Genomic DNA, 19,728 nt, shown 5'->3' on the forward strand with positions numbered 1-19,728 from the left:
TTGGGTTCTCCTGCCTTGTCTCCCTCAAGTTTCATGACACTTTGTTACATGGAGCCATTAGCCAAACAATCCCTTTTGTGTCACGCAACTTTGCGTAATAATTCATCATACAGACCGCTTTCGGTCTAAGGATCACCTTGCTGTCATTAGGACAGAGTTCTCAACAAGTTTACCGGAAAGCATGTACAACATGAACAACATGTCGGCACAGTCTATTGTACCACTGGTGCCGACTGTGAGATATATGTGAGGGGAATTTCCTGGCAAGATTGTTCTCATGCAGTTGTGTCTCAGTTCAGCTGTCATCAGTTGTCCCGACCCTTAATGCTTTTGACAGATTTCTTCATAGCACGCAGAACCAGGTCTGATGGGCTGTGTAGCTCTTTGAAGCATGGAGCTTCCCTGATACACCTAAAGCACCATTGTGTGAAAGGTAGAAGCTGCTTGGCCACTGTCGGCGTACAACTTCAACGCCAAGGCAGACATCATACGGCATGAATTGGACAGGTGATATCCCTCGGACTTTGATCGGCTGGGTGAGGATGGGGGCAACAGATTCCTCCTTAATGAGGAACTTCATGTAGCCACAATCTTCGTGTGAAGGTTGTGTAGATGACGGAGCTGTCGACGTGAGTCGAACGGGGCGAGGGAAATGTTCCCTGTCAGCAGGCTAGCTTCTTCGTCTGAGGCAGCCCAGTCATCGCACTCCGAGGCAGGTGACATCATCATGTACAGATATTCCGGATGGAACATGGCGGTCCCCGATATCCCAACTCGAGGAACTCTATCGCAAATCACGAACTCAAGGGGCATTCAAAAATCATACAGCGAGTTTCAGAATCCCATCCAGGATCAGCCTAGTCAGTGGATAGGGCAGGAGAGACAAGACTACAGATTTAGAACTGCAGCATGCAGGCCCCTGTCAGATCCAGATAGGAATAGAACATATTAAGTGGAAAATTTTACCCTGTCTATGAAAACAAGGCTAAATCTAATTATGATGTGTTTGATTCCAACCATTAATTTCACTATGATTTCAAATATTGACATGGTTATATTTTCATGGAATGTTCTTTAAACTATGATGATTATTTGTAGAAAACATTAGCTCAGAAAAGCTTTAGGGTTAATCATGAACTTAATTTGAGTTGATGTAAAAGATTTATAGCAAGCTTTTTAAGAGCAAGTTCAATTTGTTTGGTTTTGTGAACTCTGAAACGCAGAGTTTGTTCTGATAGCTTGGTTCAATAGGTCTCTGGACTTGATTGCTTTTGCATTTGTCTTCATACTCTCTTAGTACGGTGAGTCTACACTCCGTCTTTATATGGCCTTACATTCTTACTTGCAATTAATTTGTTGGTATGTGTTTAATAATGTTGTTGTAACATTGTTGGTAACTTTTTCAGACATGTCTTTGTTCATCTGTTTCCACCACTAATTCTCTCTGTTCATTTCATCATCTTAATTTGTATCTTGAATTTGAAACTCCTTTGTAGATTACTACTAAAATAACAATCACTAATAATCACTTATCACTAATAAGATATAAAAAATCACCCTGTTCAAACATTTACATAACCCTGATATCTTAATGTGTGATGTTGCCTTCTTGAGCACAAGTGAATGTTTTAACCTTTTGTTATAGTTATTGATAAGCCCCTTAACTATTGTCAGTGTAAAAAGATGAATCCCAACCTCATATAGAGAGTGATGGAATTGGGACAAAGAACCATTAGAAGCTGGAAAAGTCTATCATTTAACAAAAAAATCTATGCCACTTTTGAAAAGACTTTTGAAGTCTTTTACAAATTGATCTTACAGTTTACGTTTTAGGTTAAAGGGGTAGTTTACCCAAAAATAAAACTTGTCATCATTTTCTGTACAAAACCTGTATAAATGTCTTTGTTCTCATGAACACAAAGATATTTGGCATAATGTTAGCAATTTTCAGTTCTTAGACATCATCCAAAAATATATAATAAAAAATGTTTTGTTCTGTTGAACACAAAATAAGATATTTTGAAGAATTTAGAAAAAAAAACTGTTCTGGGGCACCTTTGACTACCAATCAAATGTTTCTACTATGTAAGTCAGTGATGTTTCATAAGTGAAAACTGCTAACATTCTTCCAAAATAATTTTCTTTGTTAATCAGAACAATTTATACACATTTACATTTAGTCATTTAGCTGACACTTTTATCCAAAGCGACTTACAAGTTGGGTAAACAATGGAAGCAATTGAGTCAAATATTAGGACAACAAAAAGTATAAGAGCAATAAAAACATGTCTCACAATGCCTACTACAGTGTACAGAGCCAAGTTTAGTTTATCATAGCTTAAATAAGCATGCCTTTTTTTATAGAGTAGAAAAGATATAGAAATCAGAAATGATTTGTCAGGTGCAGACGGAAGAGATGCGTTTTCAGCCGATTCTTAAAGATGGCGACAGAATGTGCTGATCTTGCAGTATAACCGGAACGCTCAGCAACGCTCTAAGCGGGTCTAGAACTGGGTCGGTCCAGCATAAGAGTCGTTCGTATGAGGCGCGGAAGTTGACAAAAGTGAAGCGAATGCAGAGAGAGGGGTTGAGTGTGCGCGAGAGGGGTTGAATGTGCGCGAGAGGGGTTGAGTGTGCGCGAGATGATGTGAATACGCGCGAGAGGGTGCAAACCATAAATGTGCGCAAGAGTATGAGGTGTGATTTGTGCATCTGCATTGCAAACAAAGCAATCAGTCGTGTCGATCGTCGCGCACTTTGCCGTGTCAAAAAGCCGTGACCAATGACGTGTGATAATGAGCGTTTGACTATCGTCGCCTCGCCTAAGGCTTGAGAAGTAACGCGATGTCTGCGATGTGTGGTCTGAAGTAACTTTCTGCCTGTTACCACAAAAAAATAACCAATAATAATGCTTGTATATTAGGACTCGAATACTGGAATGCAGAAACACAGTTATATAACTCAACGCAGATGGTTAGGAAAAGGTAAAATAAATCTTGCAGCAAGCAGATGATTGTGAATAGAAATCGTGTAATACAATCAGTTAGTAAGCGCAGTTAAATGTACGGTGTGTCTGTTTACACTCAATACACATAGCCCGCTTTGTTGGAAAAACAAAGACAGTCAGAACCGTTCAGCATTAAGCAGTTACTCAAGTGGTGTAAGACATTAAGTCTTATAAGCCACTCAGATTACCTATTTTAAGATATTACAAAATGACTAACGGCTGAATGTAATATCAAAAAATATCCACGTAAATGGAAGAAATTCATACCTAAATGAAATAAAACATGTAATGACATGGTTCATGATTCAGAAGAAATATAATTTTGTCTATAGTCCTTGTGGTTCAAGGGTCATTACAGACATACAAAGACTTATAGTGTATGCCCGGTTTCACAGACAAGTGATAGTTCAACCAAAATTTAAAACTCTGTCATTGTAACACTCCTGTTGGTCCCTAGTCTTGTTCTCCCCAATGCTTAGTCCCCAAGTTTCCCCAGTGCCCAGTCCCAAAGCATGCCAAGAGCCCATGGACTCGCACCAAATATTTTTTGGAGGGGCAGTATAGGGACAAGATAGCCGGTACGGACATGAGGCTTCCGGTGCGGCCGGCAACTTCCTGGCCTCCCGAGCTACCGGCACCACCATGGATTCCCGGTGTCTCCAGGACATCATAGTACTACCTAGTACTGTGTCACTCCCGTTAGTCCCTAGTCTTGTTTTCCCTTTATTTCTCAGGACGTTCCTTTTCACACAATCAGTCCTCATTGACTGTTCTCTTCTGTCCCTTAATAATTAAGTAATTGTAAACTTGTTTCCCTTGGACTCTGGCAATAAATATATGTTACCCTGCAATTCTGTTTTTGTGGACGTATTCCAATTCTGTTCCATTGGATGTTTATTGTTTGCACTATTGAATACCATAAACTGGATTTGCACTAATCAAGGTTGTCATCTTGTCTGTCCTCAGTGTGTACCGTTATAGTAAATATTTACTCACCCTCATGTAATTTCATACCTGTATAAATACTTTTGTTCTGGTGAACGCAGAGAAAGATATTTTGAAGAATGTTGTAAACTGGCCTCTATTCCATTGCATCGGTTTTGTGTCCATAAAATTGAATTGAAATGGGGTCCAGTGCTGTTCAGTAACCAACTGTCTTCAAAATATCTTCTTTTGGTTTCTGCAGAAGAAAGTCATTAAGGTTTGACATGACAAGAAGGTGAGTAAATGATGGCAGAATTTTCATGCAAAATCATACACAAACATTTCACACATACACTGCACCTTCAGAAGGCCAACACACTCAGCCATGGAGAGTGTTTTAACATACTGCCCTACGATGTTGTATGGTGAGTGCTCAGGAGCTGACAAAAAGCTCTAGAGAGAGTCATAAACACTGCACAGAACCTCACTGGTCGCCCTCTACCCTCACTAAAGGACATTTCAAACACTCTGTACCTCTAGAGCAATATACATTGATAAGGACTCTTCTCATCCCGTTCATAATCTGTTTTCCCTCCTACCCTCAGCAAGACTATACAGGTCAATCAAAACACTATTCATTCATGTTAATCCTTATGGACTGGGCAATCATTTTTGTTCTTCGAACCTAAACTTTAATGTCTTAACTGCATCATTCATGTTCCTACATGGATTGTGATGAGTTTATGTGTCTTATGTGTATGTGGTTATCATATTGTAGTGCCTCTGTGTCGTATTGTAACAACTCTGTGTGTGTTCTCTGAAATTGTATTTCATTCCTATGCAATGACTGATGATGATTGATTGATTGACCAAAGGTAGTTTACTTGATGTAAGATGAGAGGAATTTTACATACAGTAAACTCACTTTGCGCTTTAAATCATGATTGTATTCCTTATTTGTACACATTTTCAGTTTCTGTATTTTACCAATAAAAAGGCAACGTCAATATTTCTTAGAGCTGTTCTTGAAGGCACACCAAACACTACAAAACATCTTTATAAATCCGTCACCTTTTCAAGACATAAAGCAACCATATGAGGGAGATATCAAAAACGTGAGTGTTGTTGTGCCTACAGAAACGGGTTAGGACACACTGGACTACATGACAAGACAGAGACAATGTTTCTTGTTTGTTTTTAGGACATTACACATTCACACCACAGTTTAAAACAATGTGTAACATTGCCCTGCATTTTTATTCCAGACAATATGTTTCTTGTGCTGCTACGGTAGGCCTATAAAACAGGGGTTTAAGTCCCTATTAATAATAATCCCCATTAATGAGCTGGTCAGCATCAGATGATTTGGGGAGACATGTAAAAGAAACAGAACAAACGGGAAGCAGCGTTAAGAAAACCATAGAACAGTACATTTAACATGCAAGTTAAAAATCAGGCTACGACTAGTTTAAACGTATCTATTATCAATTATCAGCAATTAGCGATCACCTTAACACACTCATAAAAGTTCACCAAGTAACACCTGGAACACTTATATACACAAATACATGTATTTATGCACTTACTACAAATAGTGTGTACACTGTTCTACAATCCACAAAATATGTAAACAGAACTTTTCAAATAGTATTTCGTTATCCATAAATGATTTAAAAACAACCTGCTTTTTTTAATTACCACATTTGTCCACACGTACGTTTATCCACACGTACGTCTGACCAGACGTTTGTCATACGTACGTTTGTCCAGACGTTTGTCACACGCATTGAAAAAAAAAGCTTTCAAAGCTACGTCAATATGGCGCTCCTTTTGTATCATTCCTTTACTGACCAAGCTCACATACGTGTCGACGTGCGTGTAGACATGCGTGTGGAGAACGCGCGACGTGTTGACGTGCGTGTACACATGCGTGTGGAGAACGTACGTGCGTCTTTACGTCTAAACTAGCTATGCTTACAGACTCGCCAATGTGTGGACAACATTCATTCGTCTTAACGTGTTTTTGACTATAATCAGAGTGAAGGCTATTATGCTACTGTCACACTAGAAAGCAAAAATTGGAGAAATGCATGTTTAACCAAAGTCTGTGAATCAAAAGCAAGGCTTTACTACAGTAACCATATTAGGCTATATGTTTTATTCATTAAATAATTTTGACCAACTTTTGATTTCTGGATAAAAATCGGTCATTCTTTATTTTGGAATATTTTCTAATCATTCCCTAGATGTTACACAACCTATCTGTGGAAATTTGAGGTTATATCCCGTTCCTCTTCCTACGAATAGATGGTTCAGTGTGAACATTTTCTGACTTGTAATTGGAGCCATTCATAGTTTCCTTCTAACTGTGACATATTTGTTTCCGTTTTTCTTTTTTTATGTATCCCCATTACCATAACCAACGAGGATACAGTAGAGAACCAGAGGCGAACCTTGGGTGCTTTTTAGGATATCAGCCACTAGGAGGCGCTTATGTAGCGACATTTTGGGTTGAGATGCCAACTGGAAAATGTTTTTACAGAATAGTGCAAAATAAAATGATCAAATTAAGTCATCAGCAAATTTTATGATACATACAGCTCATTTTGGATGGTCAAGTTTTATTCTATCACTTTTGAAATCCAACCATTAAGTAGCCTACACATTTGAGGTATAGTTCTAGCTTACATGCTACTTTATTGAGTTTTTCCATTTTATGCATCTTTACCTTTACTATTATTAGTTACTATTACTATACTAGGTCGGAAATATATATATTGTACATTTTATTACTTTTATATAAGACCAGGCCTACTGAAAAAAAGGAATAGAACCCTGCTCAAAAAACAATAGAAAATAATGGAATTAATGGTTGTGATGTCAACTCCAAATGCTGTTAAATCCTATTGGAATAATACTCAAAAAACTCAGGAGTTAATTAATTAAATAAATTAATTTAAGTAACAAAGTAATTTTGTTAAGTAATTTTGGAGACAAGACATTTTTTATACGTGCAGAGTTTTTAAGTGTATATAGTGTTATTTCCTCTGTTTTAATATCTAATCAACCATCAAAAACTAAGCATAATTTGAAAGTTAAAACACTTAACATTCAATTTAGGAGCATGTTCTTGCAATCAATACAATACTCAGATATGGAGGGTTTATAAGTGTTTATCATGATAATAACTGATAACTGACATTTTGGGCTTTTGTCATCATGTATTATAATCATTCAGGGTGAATTTCAGTTTGAATATTTTTTAAGGTAGCTGATATTGCCATGACAGCAGCAACAAGTTATATGGGACTACCAAATCACTTTCACCGCAAAAAAGGAGGAAGGACTGGGCTGCTGTTGGGCACTGGTGTTACAGAAAAATGTTCTATTGAGTCTTGCCGTTTGGTATCTAAATTCTAAGAATATCTGGCTTTATTGTTTATAATGTTTAAATAAATACTATTTAAATAAATACTATTTAAACTAGCTTGCGATCTGAGAGAACAAAGATTTGGGAACACATAGCCTACAAGTGATTTTTAAAATTTCTGTATATCACAAAGTCATTAGAGATGAAGTGGAGAACCGTTAAATTACACAATTTCAATGAGGTCTTCTGTAGCTGTAACTTTTTATTCTTTTGAAAAATTGTAAAAATCGTTATTTTATTGTTGAATAATTATTAAAATTCAGGGAGTGTAACAATTACTAGTTTTAAAACTTTAGATTAAACCAAAAATCATAATTACTTTACTCTTACTCTAAAAAAACATGTTTAATTGTCACAAGATATAGGTTGTCCAGGCGTTTAGGCAGACGCACGTTCTCCAGGCGTTTTGGCAGACGCACGTTCTCTGTGCATATATCTCAAAGACGTAATCTACACGTTAATTTCTTACGTGACGTCTGTATAGACGTAAACTACACGTTGATTTCTTACGTGACGTCTGTATAGATCAACAGCCACACGTTACTAACGTGTCTACGTGACGTGATATATGCGTGTACGTCTCCATATAAAACAAATGGAGACGTACACGCACGCTTACACGTGTGTTATAAGTCGTGCTTGTGAGTCTCGTTTGCTAATGATACAATCCGAGCGCCATATGCTAATGATACAATCCGAGCGCCATACTACGTCCGCCTCGACGTCCGCGCGATTTCGCGCGCAGCACCAACACGTGACCGTTACGTCTGACGTCTCATATATTACGTCTGACGCCTGAATACAATGGGATTTTAGCCAGACGGTATGCGAGCGTATACACGTTTGTTCTCACGTCAGTTTGCTAGCGAGTAACCAAATTTGCACAAATCACACCTCATACTAGAGGGAGTCGAGGGTGCACGAGGAGCAAATGCGCGTGAGAGGGAGAGTCAAATGAGTGAGAGTGTACGCGCGCGCAAATGAGCAAATTATAGAAACGTAAATTACTCTTAAAAAGTAATTAATTACTAGTTACTCATTACATATTCAATAGTGTAATTAGATTACTGTCCAAATTACTCTGTCCAAAAAGTATTTAGTTACTCATTACTAATTACTTTCTATATCCTACATCAACCTTGATAAGTTAAGTGATTCAAGGATAGACATATAACGGCTTATTGAATTCATTCAAAATAATAATATTATTAACTGATCAAAGTATAATTAATGTGAGCACAGATTTTAAAGTAAGACTTTGAATTTTGATGTCAATTACACCATTGCACATGCATATATTTCACAATGTATTTAGTTTAATTACATCAAGTAACTGTAATTAAATTGCAGAAAACATGTGAGTAATCCCTTACTTTACTTTTTCAAGGGGAAAGTAATTAAATTACAGTAACTAATTACTTAGTAACTAATTACACCCAACACTGTATACGACAGTGTTCCTCCATTAACCTATGACAATGCTCCATGCTGTTCAAATTTCTGGAGAGCATATTTTCATCATTTATTGTCACACAAGTGTTTAGTTCTGTAAAATATCTTTGAACATCATTGCACTGACAACAAGTGCACTGTAAAAGAATAGAAATAGAATTATAAAACGTGTCTTAAACATATTTAGAATTGCAGGATACCTCCGTTGACCAATACCGTATGAGTTAGAATGGTTCAATGTGTGCAAGCTCAATAATAAAACTATTTTTTTCTCGGGTGCATTCGCACTCTCTCGCGCACACTCAACCCCTCTCGCGCACTGTCAATCCTTCTCGCGCACATTCAACCCCTCTCGCGAACATTCAACCCCTCTCGCGCCCACTCAACCCCTCTCTCTGCATTCGCTTTACCTTTGTCAACTTCCGTGCCTCATACCCCTCATAGAGTCGGGCGCTCTATCGAGGAGGCTAAAGACCGCAGTCGTGTCCTTGAGGCCGGGGAGTGAGGTTTACGTACTGCAGAGCACTTCACTAGCTTGCCTCCGTTACAGCAGCAGCAGGTGGATCATCCCACAAATGTGAAACCGATCCAGAAAAGGTTTGTGAGAGCGATTTTTTTACCTTTTGGGGATGGCACCACACGACGTCGTTCATTTGCAGAGGGTTAGGTTCTGGCAGGTACATAAATCAGCATAAGTGAATGAAGATAAGGGGGTGCCGAACCAGTGGTGGTCCCGTAGGCCAGGAGCAGAGTCTTGAATTTGATCCGAGCGACTACAGGAGTATTAGTACTTATAGGGAAAAAAAATAACCAACGTTGTGGGAAAGTTCCATTATGATCAAAGTAAAAATGTGTTAAATGGCTGAATGAATGTTATTAAAATATTTAACTGGAGTTTAAATAAAATTCTTTGTGCAGGTCGGACTTGAGCTCGCTTCTCTCCAGCACATGCTTTCTCTTCTCTGCAAAGAGCCACAAAGTTTAGGCTGGTTCTCATACATATCAAAGACAATTCAACAGACAAGACTATAAAAACATCATCAAACATGAAGACATTAAAACATTATAATAAGCCAATTGTTTACATTTACAAAAAGAAGTGCTCAAATGTTTACTCATTTAAACTGTTGTAGTTTTAGTCTTTAACATAATTTACTTTACTATCTTATTAACACCTCCGATGCGGTACAGTCACAGTGCATTTCATTAGTCATTCGAATAAAACATTTAAATAATATAACATTTGAAACATTAAATCATAAAAAATATTTGAATCCTCCAAATTGTATGTTCCACTATTTGGTATTTCGCTAGACTTTAGCCAGACCGATCAAAAACACAAACCGGACACACTTCAGGCTTGCCATGTGTGTCCAAATAAACCGTCTATATGTACACAATTCAGCTGCTAAAATCTTCACAGGCCCTCTGCTCATATAACTTCTCTCTGCTTCAGATTCACTGACTGCATGTAGCTTCGTACATTTTTCTTAGTTTAACCATTTAAGGGCTGTAAATGATCCCGTTCCCGTTTGTTTTGTGTGCTATTATTCTTTTCTGTGTACAATTTGACCTAATCTTATTGATTCTAGTTTCCCTCTGTTGCTGAATTAAATGTATTTTTGCATATTATTAATAATATATATTATTATAGTTATACCAGTTTGAGCTTGAGAGCAGTGCTATATAAATAAATTATGTTGTGTTTCTTTTAACCAGCAGGAAGCAGAACCCAGTGCAGATAGAAAAAATAGATATTTTTTGAAGTTGTTTTTGTGACAATGGAAGGCGGACCATCGAGCTATAAGGAAGCCTTTAAGAAGTCTGAGAAAACTGTTTGTCGCCTTTCTCTTATCGATATTCAAGGTGTACCTCTCAAGAGTCAGATTGTAAACAACTTGGATTCAATTTTACAATTCTGCCCTGACCCATCTGACCTGCTTATTTCTACCTACCCTAAAGCAGGTAACCATACAGATAAGGATAATACATATAGCCTATTAAAGACACAGAGTTTACTGACTAAGTGTGTGGAGTACACTTAGTACGCTGTTCTAAGTGTATGATATGACAACAAATAAAATGTAATGCTGGTTTACACTTGAAACATTTTGAAGGGAAATCATTTGTATGACATTTTTTAAACTGCATGATTTTTTTTTAATCTTTGATTTTAGGCACAACCTGGGTTCAGGAAATTGTTGATCTTCTTCTGAACAATGGAGATGCTGAAGCATGCAAGAGAGCACCCATAATTTCTCGTAATCCTTTCCTGGACAGCTGCCTTCCTCCACCCTTACCATCAGGTACTATAAGAAGCTTTTCATAACATCATTTGAAGCTGATATAAAACAAAACAGTCTACTCTTGAAGGTATAGTTCACACAAAAATTCTGTCCTCATTTACTTACCCTCTTTTCATTTGAAACCTTTAGGATTTTTTTTCAAAGAACATTTTTTTAAGGTTGATGGTACCGAACAATGGTCGTAAACATTTATTTTGATCGTCTGGACACAAAACCAAGCAAGTCAATGGGTTGTGCCATTGTCCGGTTACTAATATTCTGTTAAATATTTTATTTTGTGTTATTCAGAAGAAAGGAGGCAATTCAGGTTAGAAATGATAAGAGGGTGAGGAAATGATGACAACATTTTTATTATTGATGAACCGTCTCTTTAAACACACAGTATATTTTATTGGTTGAATAAACATCAATAAATTGAAATCAATGCAGAGAATATTACGTACACACATCGTCAATGTGGCCCACATCCACAAACTAATATTTGAATGAGCCTACAGTATAACAGAGGATTTTCCAGAAATTTTGTTTAATAACAAATCAGCTACTCATGTGTCAGGAATTGTGGAGAAGAACTCAAGTGCAGACAGGCGGTGATGGGGGTCAACAAGATTTATTAACAAAGAAAACAAAAGCCATTTTTTGAAAACTGTAGGCAACCCTCTTGTGCATGCATATTTCTCTACAAAGTAACATCCCCAACTACTGGCCTGACATGCATAATACTGCATCTTTTTAGTTGTTTTCATCAATTCATGTGAATAGAAATCATATTGAAAAGTTATCGTCTGTATGTGAAATTCACTTTTCGGTGCTTAGTACCTTGTTGTCATGTAAACATATCCATTGAACTCAGGCGATTGTGGCAAATAAACCTTGTGACTCATGTACGCCAAGAGAAAAGACACAAAACACAGATTTTAGATCCTGACAGAAGAATCAATGTTAGAACAAGCCTCCCTTACACTCAAAAGAGAACACAGGACTATAACAATCCCACTAAAACAAACTTACTATTAAGTATGATATTTATCTGAAATATTCTTTTATGTGCTTACAGACTTCAGTCTGCACATTACATGGGAAATATGAATAAAACTATTAGATTATTAATAGGTTCTACCACATATCTATTTATTTATGTTTTAACATTTTGCACTTTCTCTTCAATACTAGATTTTAATGCATCTATTTGTATTTTTACAATGCCAAGGTAATGAGTTTGATCCGAGGGGATTGCAAATAGTCAAAAACAAATGTATAGAACAATTCAATGTAAGTCGGTTTGGATCAAAGCATCTGTCAAATGCATAAATGGAAATGGACCATACACATAACTTTTCTGTTGTGTCTTAATGTCATATTTAGGGCTTGACTTACTCAAAGAAATGAAACCCCCAAGAGTCATAAAGACTCATATGCCCATTCAACTAGTGCCTAAAGGATTCTGGGACAATAAATGCAAGGTATGGTATATTAAGATAAGCCTATACACAAGTCACATGTTTTTGGACAATGTCTGTAGTGCATAAAGGAAAATTTGAAAGTCAATATGGCTATATCTGTTACATTTTGATTTTTACATGGAAATCAACTAATAAAATAATTTGTTTAATTTGTTTTATGGAAGCCTTCAACACAGTCCTCCTGTTGCTTGCATGATTTATTCATTTATTGAGGCTGACAATACAGATTTGCTACTGGCAACCAGATCATCTTTCCATCCTTTTGTCCAGGTCATCTATGTGGCTCGAAATGCTAAAGACAATGTTGTAAGCTACTTCTATTTTGATCAGATGAATTTAACCCACCCAGAACCAGGCCCTTGGGATGGATACATTCAGAAGTTCATGAAGGGACAATGTGAGGGGAAACTACTCATTCAGTCAATCTCTACAACTTTAAGTTATAGAGAGTTTAACTAGTTTTAATGATTTATCTAACAAATGGAGTACAACATGATAGAATCTTTACTACATTTTAAAACCTTGTCTTGTAGGAAATATTCGTACCTCTGTACACTTTTTGCCTCGTCACAAAATATTGGGGGTGCTTAAGAGAAGAACTGTATTGGTCCACTATAGAATGCGTGCCAGTGTAGTGATTTGCCTCTGAAACTATTTTATAAATACCTATTACTTGTAATTGAATAGATATTTTAGATCACCTAACCCCACTCCCACCCTAAACCTAAAACTACCGACTTTTTAACCACATAAACATGCTACATGGGTACAGACTGCTATTTCGATGGCGGCCCCCACCCTTTTCAAAACTCCAAGGACCCACTAGTGAAGTCCATAGTGGTAGAAGAGATAGAAAAATCTCTTATAAAAAGGAGCAATTTCAAAAGTGCCTTTTGACGTACAGCAGACTGGATTTTATTAAATTTATCTCATATTGCCTAAAAAATGTCGGTCACCGTCCCATCCTTCTGCTCAAATGATCCTTATGAGAATTGTAATGCAGTCCATAAGTCCAGGAGAATGTTTCACGTATCTGGATTTAAAAGATGCGTATTTTCATGTTCCAATCTGCCCAGAAGACAGTCCCTTACTCCGCTTTGCTTTTCAAGGCCAAGCCTATAAGTTTAGGGTTCTGCCATTCGGCCTGTCATTAGCACCAAGAATCTTTCCTCAGGTGGTTGCAGCCACCCAAGCTCCCCTTCAGTTATGTGGGATCGGGATCCTGCCATATCTGGTCGATTGGCTAATTTGTGCTCCTTCCTGAGAGCAGGTAATCTGGAACACAGAAGTTCTAGCCCATATTCAGTTACTGGGCTTGTCTCCAGCCCAAACAGCAGGTGAATTTTCTGGGTCTGCATTTCAATTCCATGACAGTTTAGGTTTCCATGAAATCTCTGGCACCAAATATTTCACAATACCGTCTGCAAATTTGAATTCTGTAACTGTGCGCAGTCGGTCCGGATTTCTTTGGCTTCGGATCGCTGGGAATAATTGCACTTTTTTAATAAACAGCATATGTTGCGGTATCTTTCTGTTACGTGTTTTATATTGTATAATATACAAACTTTTAGGTTTAGTGGCGGGGCGGGTTACATGCTCAAATAAGACTAAATTCTTCGTTCAAAATAATAAACTGAATTAATGAATTAAATTCAAAATTATTCATTATACGCCAATATAATATGATATTGTGTTGTTAAAATTACTGTTGCAACAGTACTATTTTACTGATGGCATGTATTTTGTGGCGCTGCAAAAAGAGTACAGAGTAAGCCTACGTTTTTCCTATGAGACAATGTTGACGTTTTGTGTTCTACAGTGTCTTGGGGCTCTTGGTATGATCATGTTAAAAGTTACTGGAGGGAACGAAAGGAAAGAAATATCCTTTACCTTCTCTATGAGGACTTGAAAGAGGTAGTTTTAATGCGTTGTGTTTGTGCTTTTCTCATCTAAAATATATATCTATTTTTTTTCATCCTTGTTGGATCAATATCAATTATTTGTGTACAAACAACAAGCATTACAAAACATCATTGTAATAGAAATTCAGACAAGGGGCCTGTTACAGAAAGGAGGCTCAGTGAAAACTCTGAGTATATTCACCCTGAAATGAGGGAAACCGGGTTTTCAGTTTCAGAATGTGAGGTATGTCAAACCCTAGAATTCGGGGTATCTCAAGCTATACTAGAGCACTCATGCCGAGTCAGAACATATGATTTTTTATATTATTTCTGTCTTATTTCTGTTGTTTCATTCATTTAATGATTCATTTATTTGTTTATCGCTACATTTATCTGTAGCTTTTTTTGGTGCTGTTGCCATGGTGAATCCTAATATAGGAGCTCCATTGATGGCTTTTTATAGTCGTGTTGCACGCGCTTAACCCAGGGTAAGCCTACCCAGAGTAAATTGAACTCACTCAACTAAGCTGTTCTGAAACCAAAACTCAAAGTTTCTAATTTCTAAGTCAACCAACTCTGAGTTCAAGGTTTATCCTAGAGTTATTTGAACCTCCTTATTGAAACGGGCACCATATGCATAAAATAATTACTATTGTAATTAACAAAATAACATAAAAACAAAAATGAATAAACATCAAACAAAATAAATAAACAAATAATAATTAAGGTTACACTTTTGTAAAGGGACCAATTCTCAATATTAACTAGTTGCATATTAGATGCCTATTTTAAGCATATTGGCTGTTTATTAGTACTTAAAAAGCACATATTCAACATGACCATATTCTACTTCCCTAATCCTACATAATACGTCAACCTAACAAACTACCTCACTAACTATTAATAAGCAACGAATTTGTAGTTTACTGAAGCAAAAGTCATAGTTAATGGTTTATTAATACCGTGAATTGGACCTTAAAATAAAGTGTGGCCATAATTAATTATAGAAAGGGGCTATGGTTTTTCTTGTAAGTCATATTGTAGAATAACGGGAAAAGGGCTTTTGTATACAAAACAATTTCTCAGAAATGCACAAAATGTTGTTTTGATTTTTAAATCCGTAAAATTTCCAAGCATCAGGATGCTGTTAACCAGGAAGTCATCTTTACTATTATTTAATAAAAGTCCTTAAATAATCTATTTTGCAGTGATCGTATGTTTTTTCTTTTTTTTTCACCGAGAATCCTGTTCGGGAAATCAAGAAGATTAGGCAGTATCTTGGTGTTTTGGTTTCTGATGATGTCATCGAGAGGATTGTGCAGTTGACATCTTTCAAAACCATGAAGGATAATCCTATGGCCAACTATTCCTTTATTCCAAAGTTATTGTTTGATCAGTCTGTTTCTCCCTTCATGAGAAAAGGTTCACACATATTTAACTCATTATTTACTATCCTATATAAGTAAATTGCTTTGTTTATAACTTTTTTTGCAGTGAAAAAATCAGTTAACTATTTGTCATGTAGCATATAAAACAGTACCTTGTGATATGATTCCTAATCTAGTTTGAAAAGCCTACCCTTTAGTTGTCAAGTAGTAACATAACATAGGTCTGTACAATCCGTACAATGAGTGGCCTGTGTTTGTTTTTGATTCCACAGGAGAGGTCGGTGACTGGGTCAACCATTTCACTCCAGCTCAATCCCAGGTGTTTGATGAAGACTATGCAAAACAAATGAAGGATGTGGATATTCCGTTCCGTTTCAGAATTTGATTACTTATTGTTTTGTGCAACTTTAAAGATGCAGAAAAAGTAATTAATTTACATTTGTGGCTTTCAGGCTTGCACAGTTATCATGAAACATTGAAAACTATCAGAACAATTCTTAAAAAGTTAATTTGTTAATTATTAACGCTATTTGACACATTATGGGGCAGATTCCAAGATACTTAAGTCTAGTCTAGACCCATTTTTTTTTACTGCTCTCTAAACTGGAAACAACTTGCACTGTCATATCTTAAAACCAAGATCACATACGACTTTGTGACATTGTCACGAACGGCAATCTATTAATTCATGTTCATGGACACAAATTTCCCCCTTTTTTCATGTCACCTGGCACAACTTTCAATGTAACGTACTTTAATACACTGTATTTCATGTGTATAAATATATATAAATTAATCTGATGGGAATTCATACCATTTCTGTGAATTCCTATTTCCTACGATCTCATTAGTATGTTTTGTAATGATTTGACTTTGCTATATGGTTTGGGGTGAGGTTAGGTTTTGGTTGGCCACCTCCTAAAATATGAATTCTTTTGATTTCAGTTTATAAATATATAAATGTAAATATTTATATACACACACGTATGTGTATGGAAGTCTTGCTGACTGACATGAAAAAAATGGAAATTCATGTCCATGAACACAAATATATAGATTCCAAATTTCATGCCAATGCCACAAACTGACTTGAGACTAGGTCGATTAAAATTCATCAATGCCATTGTGTACTCTTTAAAATGCACACAAATTATTAGTGTAATATAATATAATGTAGTATAATAATTGTGTTAGTTTTGTGTCAAAGATATACACGTGTTCAGTTAAGGACAATGCGTTTTGTAATTCATAAATGAGCTGGCATGTTTCATTTATGAACCAGAGCTCTTGTTCAACAGAAACTAATGCAATGCAAAGACCTGTATGATTTTTTTGCATACTGATTTCAGTTAATACAAGTTTTTTTACTATGAATATCATTCTTAAACAATAGTTACTGTTTTAAAAATTTGTTACTGTTCTACAAACACCATAATTAAACTGGTTTGTAGTAAAACCAGTTAACTTTCCTAATAAACATTTCCACTGTAAGTGATATGCAGATATGCAGATATTTGTATAATTGTATTTAAAAGAATTCAAGACTTATGAATGTATACTAATGTGTACCAAATACTTAAAATAATTTACGAGCGAAAATTATGTGTTTACGTTTTCCTTCCATTATGTAAGACAAATCAGTCATGTCATGCACTCTTTAATCTGTGATCGCTTTTGTTCTGCATGCTGTTAAAGACAGTAGTATAGTACATTTGAAAGAATATTATTGGTTAAAGCTACAGAACGAACACACCCCTCACTGAACGAACACACCCCTCACTGAACTAGACCTCCATCTGAGTCTGATTGAGGCAAGACCAAGGGCTTTTTGCCTCTTTAAGCCGAGACTCGTAGGAAATTTGAAACCTCTGCTGTCTTTCAAGGCCTGTAAAAAATGTGTTTTAAAAATAAATAAACAAACAAACTTAGCAGCATGATCTGGGCTGTATGTTAAGGTTTTTGGCACGGAGTAAAGAGGATAAAAGTTTTGTAGCACAGGCCAAACAGTTGAAGCACAAGTGTACATCTGTTATCATCTTTGAAAAAAGATGCAGGTCATCACATAAATAGACAGTTAACTGAAAGGATATTAATGTAATATAAATGGATATATAAGGGCCTTAGTTGTTTTTCCCAATTTCTTCCGAAAGAGTTCTGTATTTTCGATGCTCTACTACAAAGTAGTAAATAAATTTGTCCATAACAATATTGTAGTAAACTTTAGTATTTACTACAGTAAAATGCAAAAAACTCTTTGGTACTACAGTATATTTTAACCTTACTATAGTAAATATTTAAGTATATTATACTGTTTACTACAGTTTATAAATTCACTACAAGTTCATTATTTTATCATCATCTTTATCTCAAAATCAACTTATAACAACTTTGTTGAAAAAGTTAATGTGATCATGTTTTCGTATAGTATACAGACAAATCCACAAGTGTCACGCGTTTAACATGTTAAAGTGTGCAGATCATTCACTCATAGACACGCAGAACTAGCAGAGGAGATATTTAAATAGCAGAATTCCACTTTTGTTATTCCTTCCATGTTTTCTTACATTCTGTAGATCATAGGGCTCTAGATCAATGGACTTGATGCAGCCAGAAAACAAGGTTTAAATGCAAAAACGAAATAAACATGAAAATAAATACTACGAGATTATTTAACCTCACACACAAACAAATATAACGAAAAAACACACATCACATCTGTCCAATGCACCTGCCAAACTGTATTGCCCAAGTGCTACACTATTCAATTTATTCTTAGCACAGACCACATTTTTCGAAGCATGTGCGACATGTCACGCTGTATACCCCTGAGCATGATTGGTGAAAATCTACACAAATCTGTCAGTAATGAATGCGGCTGTTGTAAACTATGAAAAAGTAAGCCTCACTTTGTATATTCACAGTTCTAGCTCTTCCAGTTTTCCTGTTTGAATGCCAAATACAGTTCCCAGTTAGCCTTCGGCTGTAGTCTTTCTGGTATGTTCAAGTGTAACTTTTGTTTCCTGACGCAGGTGACTCCAGGTAATGCCACAGTCTGCATTGTTCAGCGCTTAATTGTTCTTAGGCCTCTGTTTGGTGTGTCCCTACACTTAACCTAATGTCAGCAGACTCAAAGTGAGCAAGCCAAAAACTCAACTGGAAGGGTCTGTTCTCCTCTGGCACATTAACATAAATCTGCTATTACTTTGGAGGGTTAGTGTTTGTACAAGCTAACTGAGGAAGATCCAGATTCAACCTTTTTGTATTAAATTAATTATTGTACGTTGTATTTTCTTTTTTTTTCAAGGGGTGGGAGACTGGCAAACCTGAATAGATTCCAGTCTTGTTTCTCTGAATCGGATAACAGCACGATAAAATCATCACCCTCGACAACATTTCTATAGTCAATGTGTCTAAGCTAATGAAAATAAAACCATTCAAAGTGAACTTGTGCCATGAGGGATCCCAATGCTCAATCTTGCTATGTTGTCATTTGTATTAATTTTGAAATGTTACGTCAAAAAGGGATTGTTTAAATATTAACTGAGATAAAACTAAGAGATCCCACCATATGTCCTCATATTTACTGCATGTCTTGCTGTTGGACAGGTAAATAAAAATAAGATGATTGTCTTTTCCAAAACACATTAAACGCCAAATTTAAAAACAATGAGTTTGTCATGCCATTTTGCTGTGTACTAAACCTATTCACTGCTCCATCAATGTTTCATGCCAAATCGCTATATTTCCTTGTTTAAAATGTTTAAATGTTAAAAGATGCAGTTCCTTTCCAAAACACTATAAGTGCCAACCTGTTTTTAGCCTAATTGCGATATGTCCTCTCGACCAATCAGAATTCA

At 36.2% G+C, this 19,728-nt stretch overlaps 1 protein-coding gene across 5 annotated transcripts; it reads left to right on the forward strand.

The window, feature by feature from the left end:
• Positions 1-1,182: 1,182 nt before the first annotated feature.
• LOC130438720 (sulfotransferase 1 family member D1-like) lies at positions 1,183-18,077 on the forward strand. 5 transcript variants are annotated; one of them, XM_056770833.1, is made up of 8 exons: positions 1,183-1,301; positions 10,536-10,778; positions 10,991-11,119; positions 12,485-12,582; positions 12,853-12,979; positions 14,402-14,496; positions 15,725-15,905; positions 16,144-18,077. In XM_056770833.1, exons 2-8 carry the CDS (start codon positions 10,595-10,597, stop codon positions 16,254-16,256), a joined length of 927 nt encoding a protein of 308 aa, XP_056626811.1. In that variant the 5' UTR covers positions 1,183-1,301; positions 10,536-10,594; the 3' UTR covers positions 16,257-18,077. The 5 variants fall into 5 exon arrangements, with proteins under 5 accessions (XP_056626811.1, XP_056626812.1, XP_056626815.1 ...); XM_056770834.1 differs by having other exon boundaries at positions 1,203-1,301; positions 10,533-10,778; XM_056770837.1 differs by lacking the exon at positions 1,183-1,301 and adding an exon at positions 8,332-9,410 and having other exon boundaries at positions 10,533-10,778; positions 12,913-12,979.
• The last annotated feature ends 1,651 nt before the right edge of the window (positions 18,078-19,728 follow it).

This window comes from Triplophysa dalaica, chromosome 17, assembly GCF_015846415.1.
Source record: "Triplophysa dalaica isolate WHDGS20190420 chromosome 17, ASM1584641v1, whole genome shotgun sequence".
Classification (NCBI taxonomy): domain Eukaryota; kingdom Metazoa; phylum Chordata; class Actinopteri; order Cypriniformes; family Nemacheilidae; genus Triplophysa; species Triplophysa dalaica.

Coding starts and splice junctions, on each gene's coding strand:
- LOC130438720 (XM_056770833.1), top strand. CDS start 10,595: ATGGAAGGCGGACCATCGAGCTATAAGGAAGCCTTTAAGAAGTCTGAG. Junction 10,779..10,990: donor TTCTACCTACCCTAAAGCAG/GTAACCATACAG, acceptor CTTTGATTTTAG/GCACAACCTGGGTTCAGGAA. Junction 12,583..12,852: donor TCTGGGACAATAAATGCAAG/GTATGGTATATT, acceptor CCTTTTGTCCAG/GTCATCTATGTGGCTCGAAA.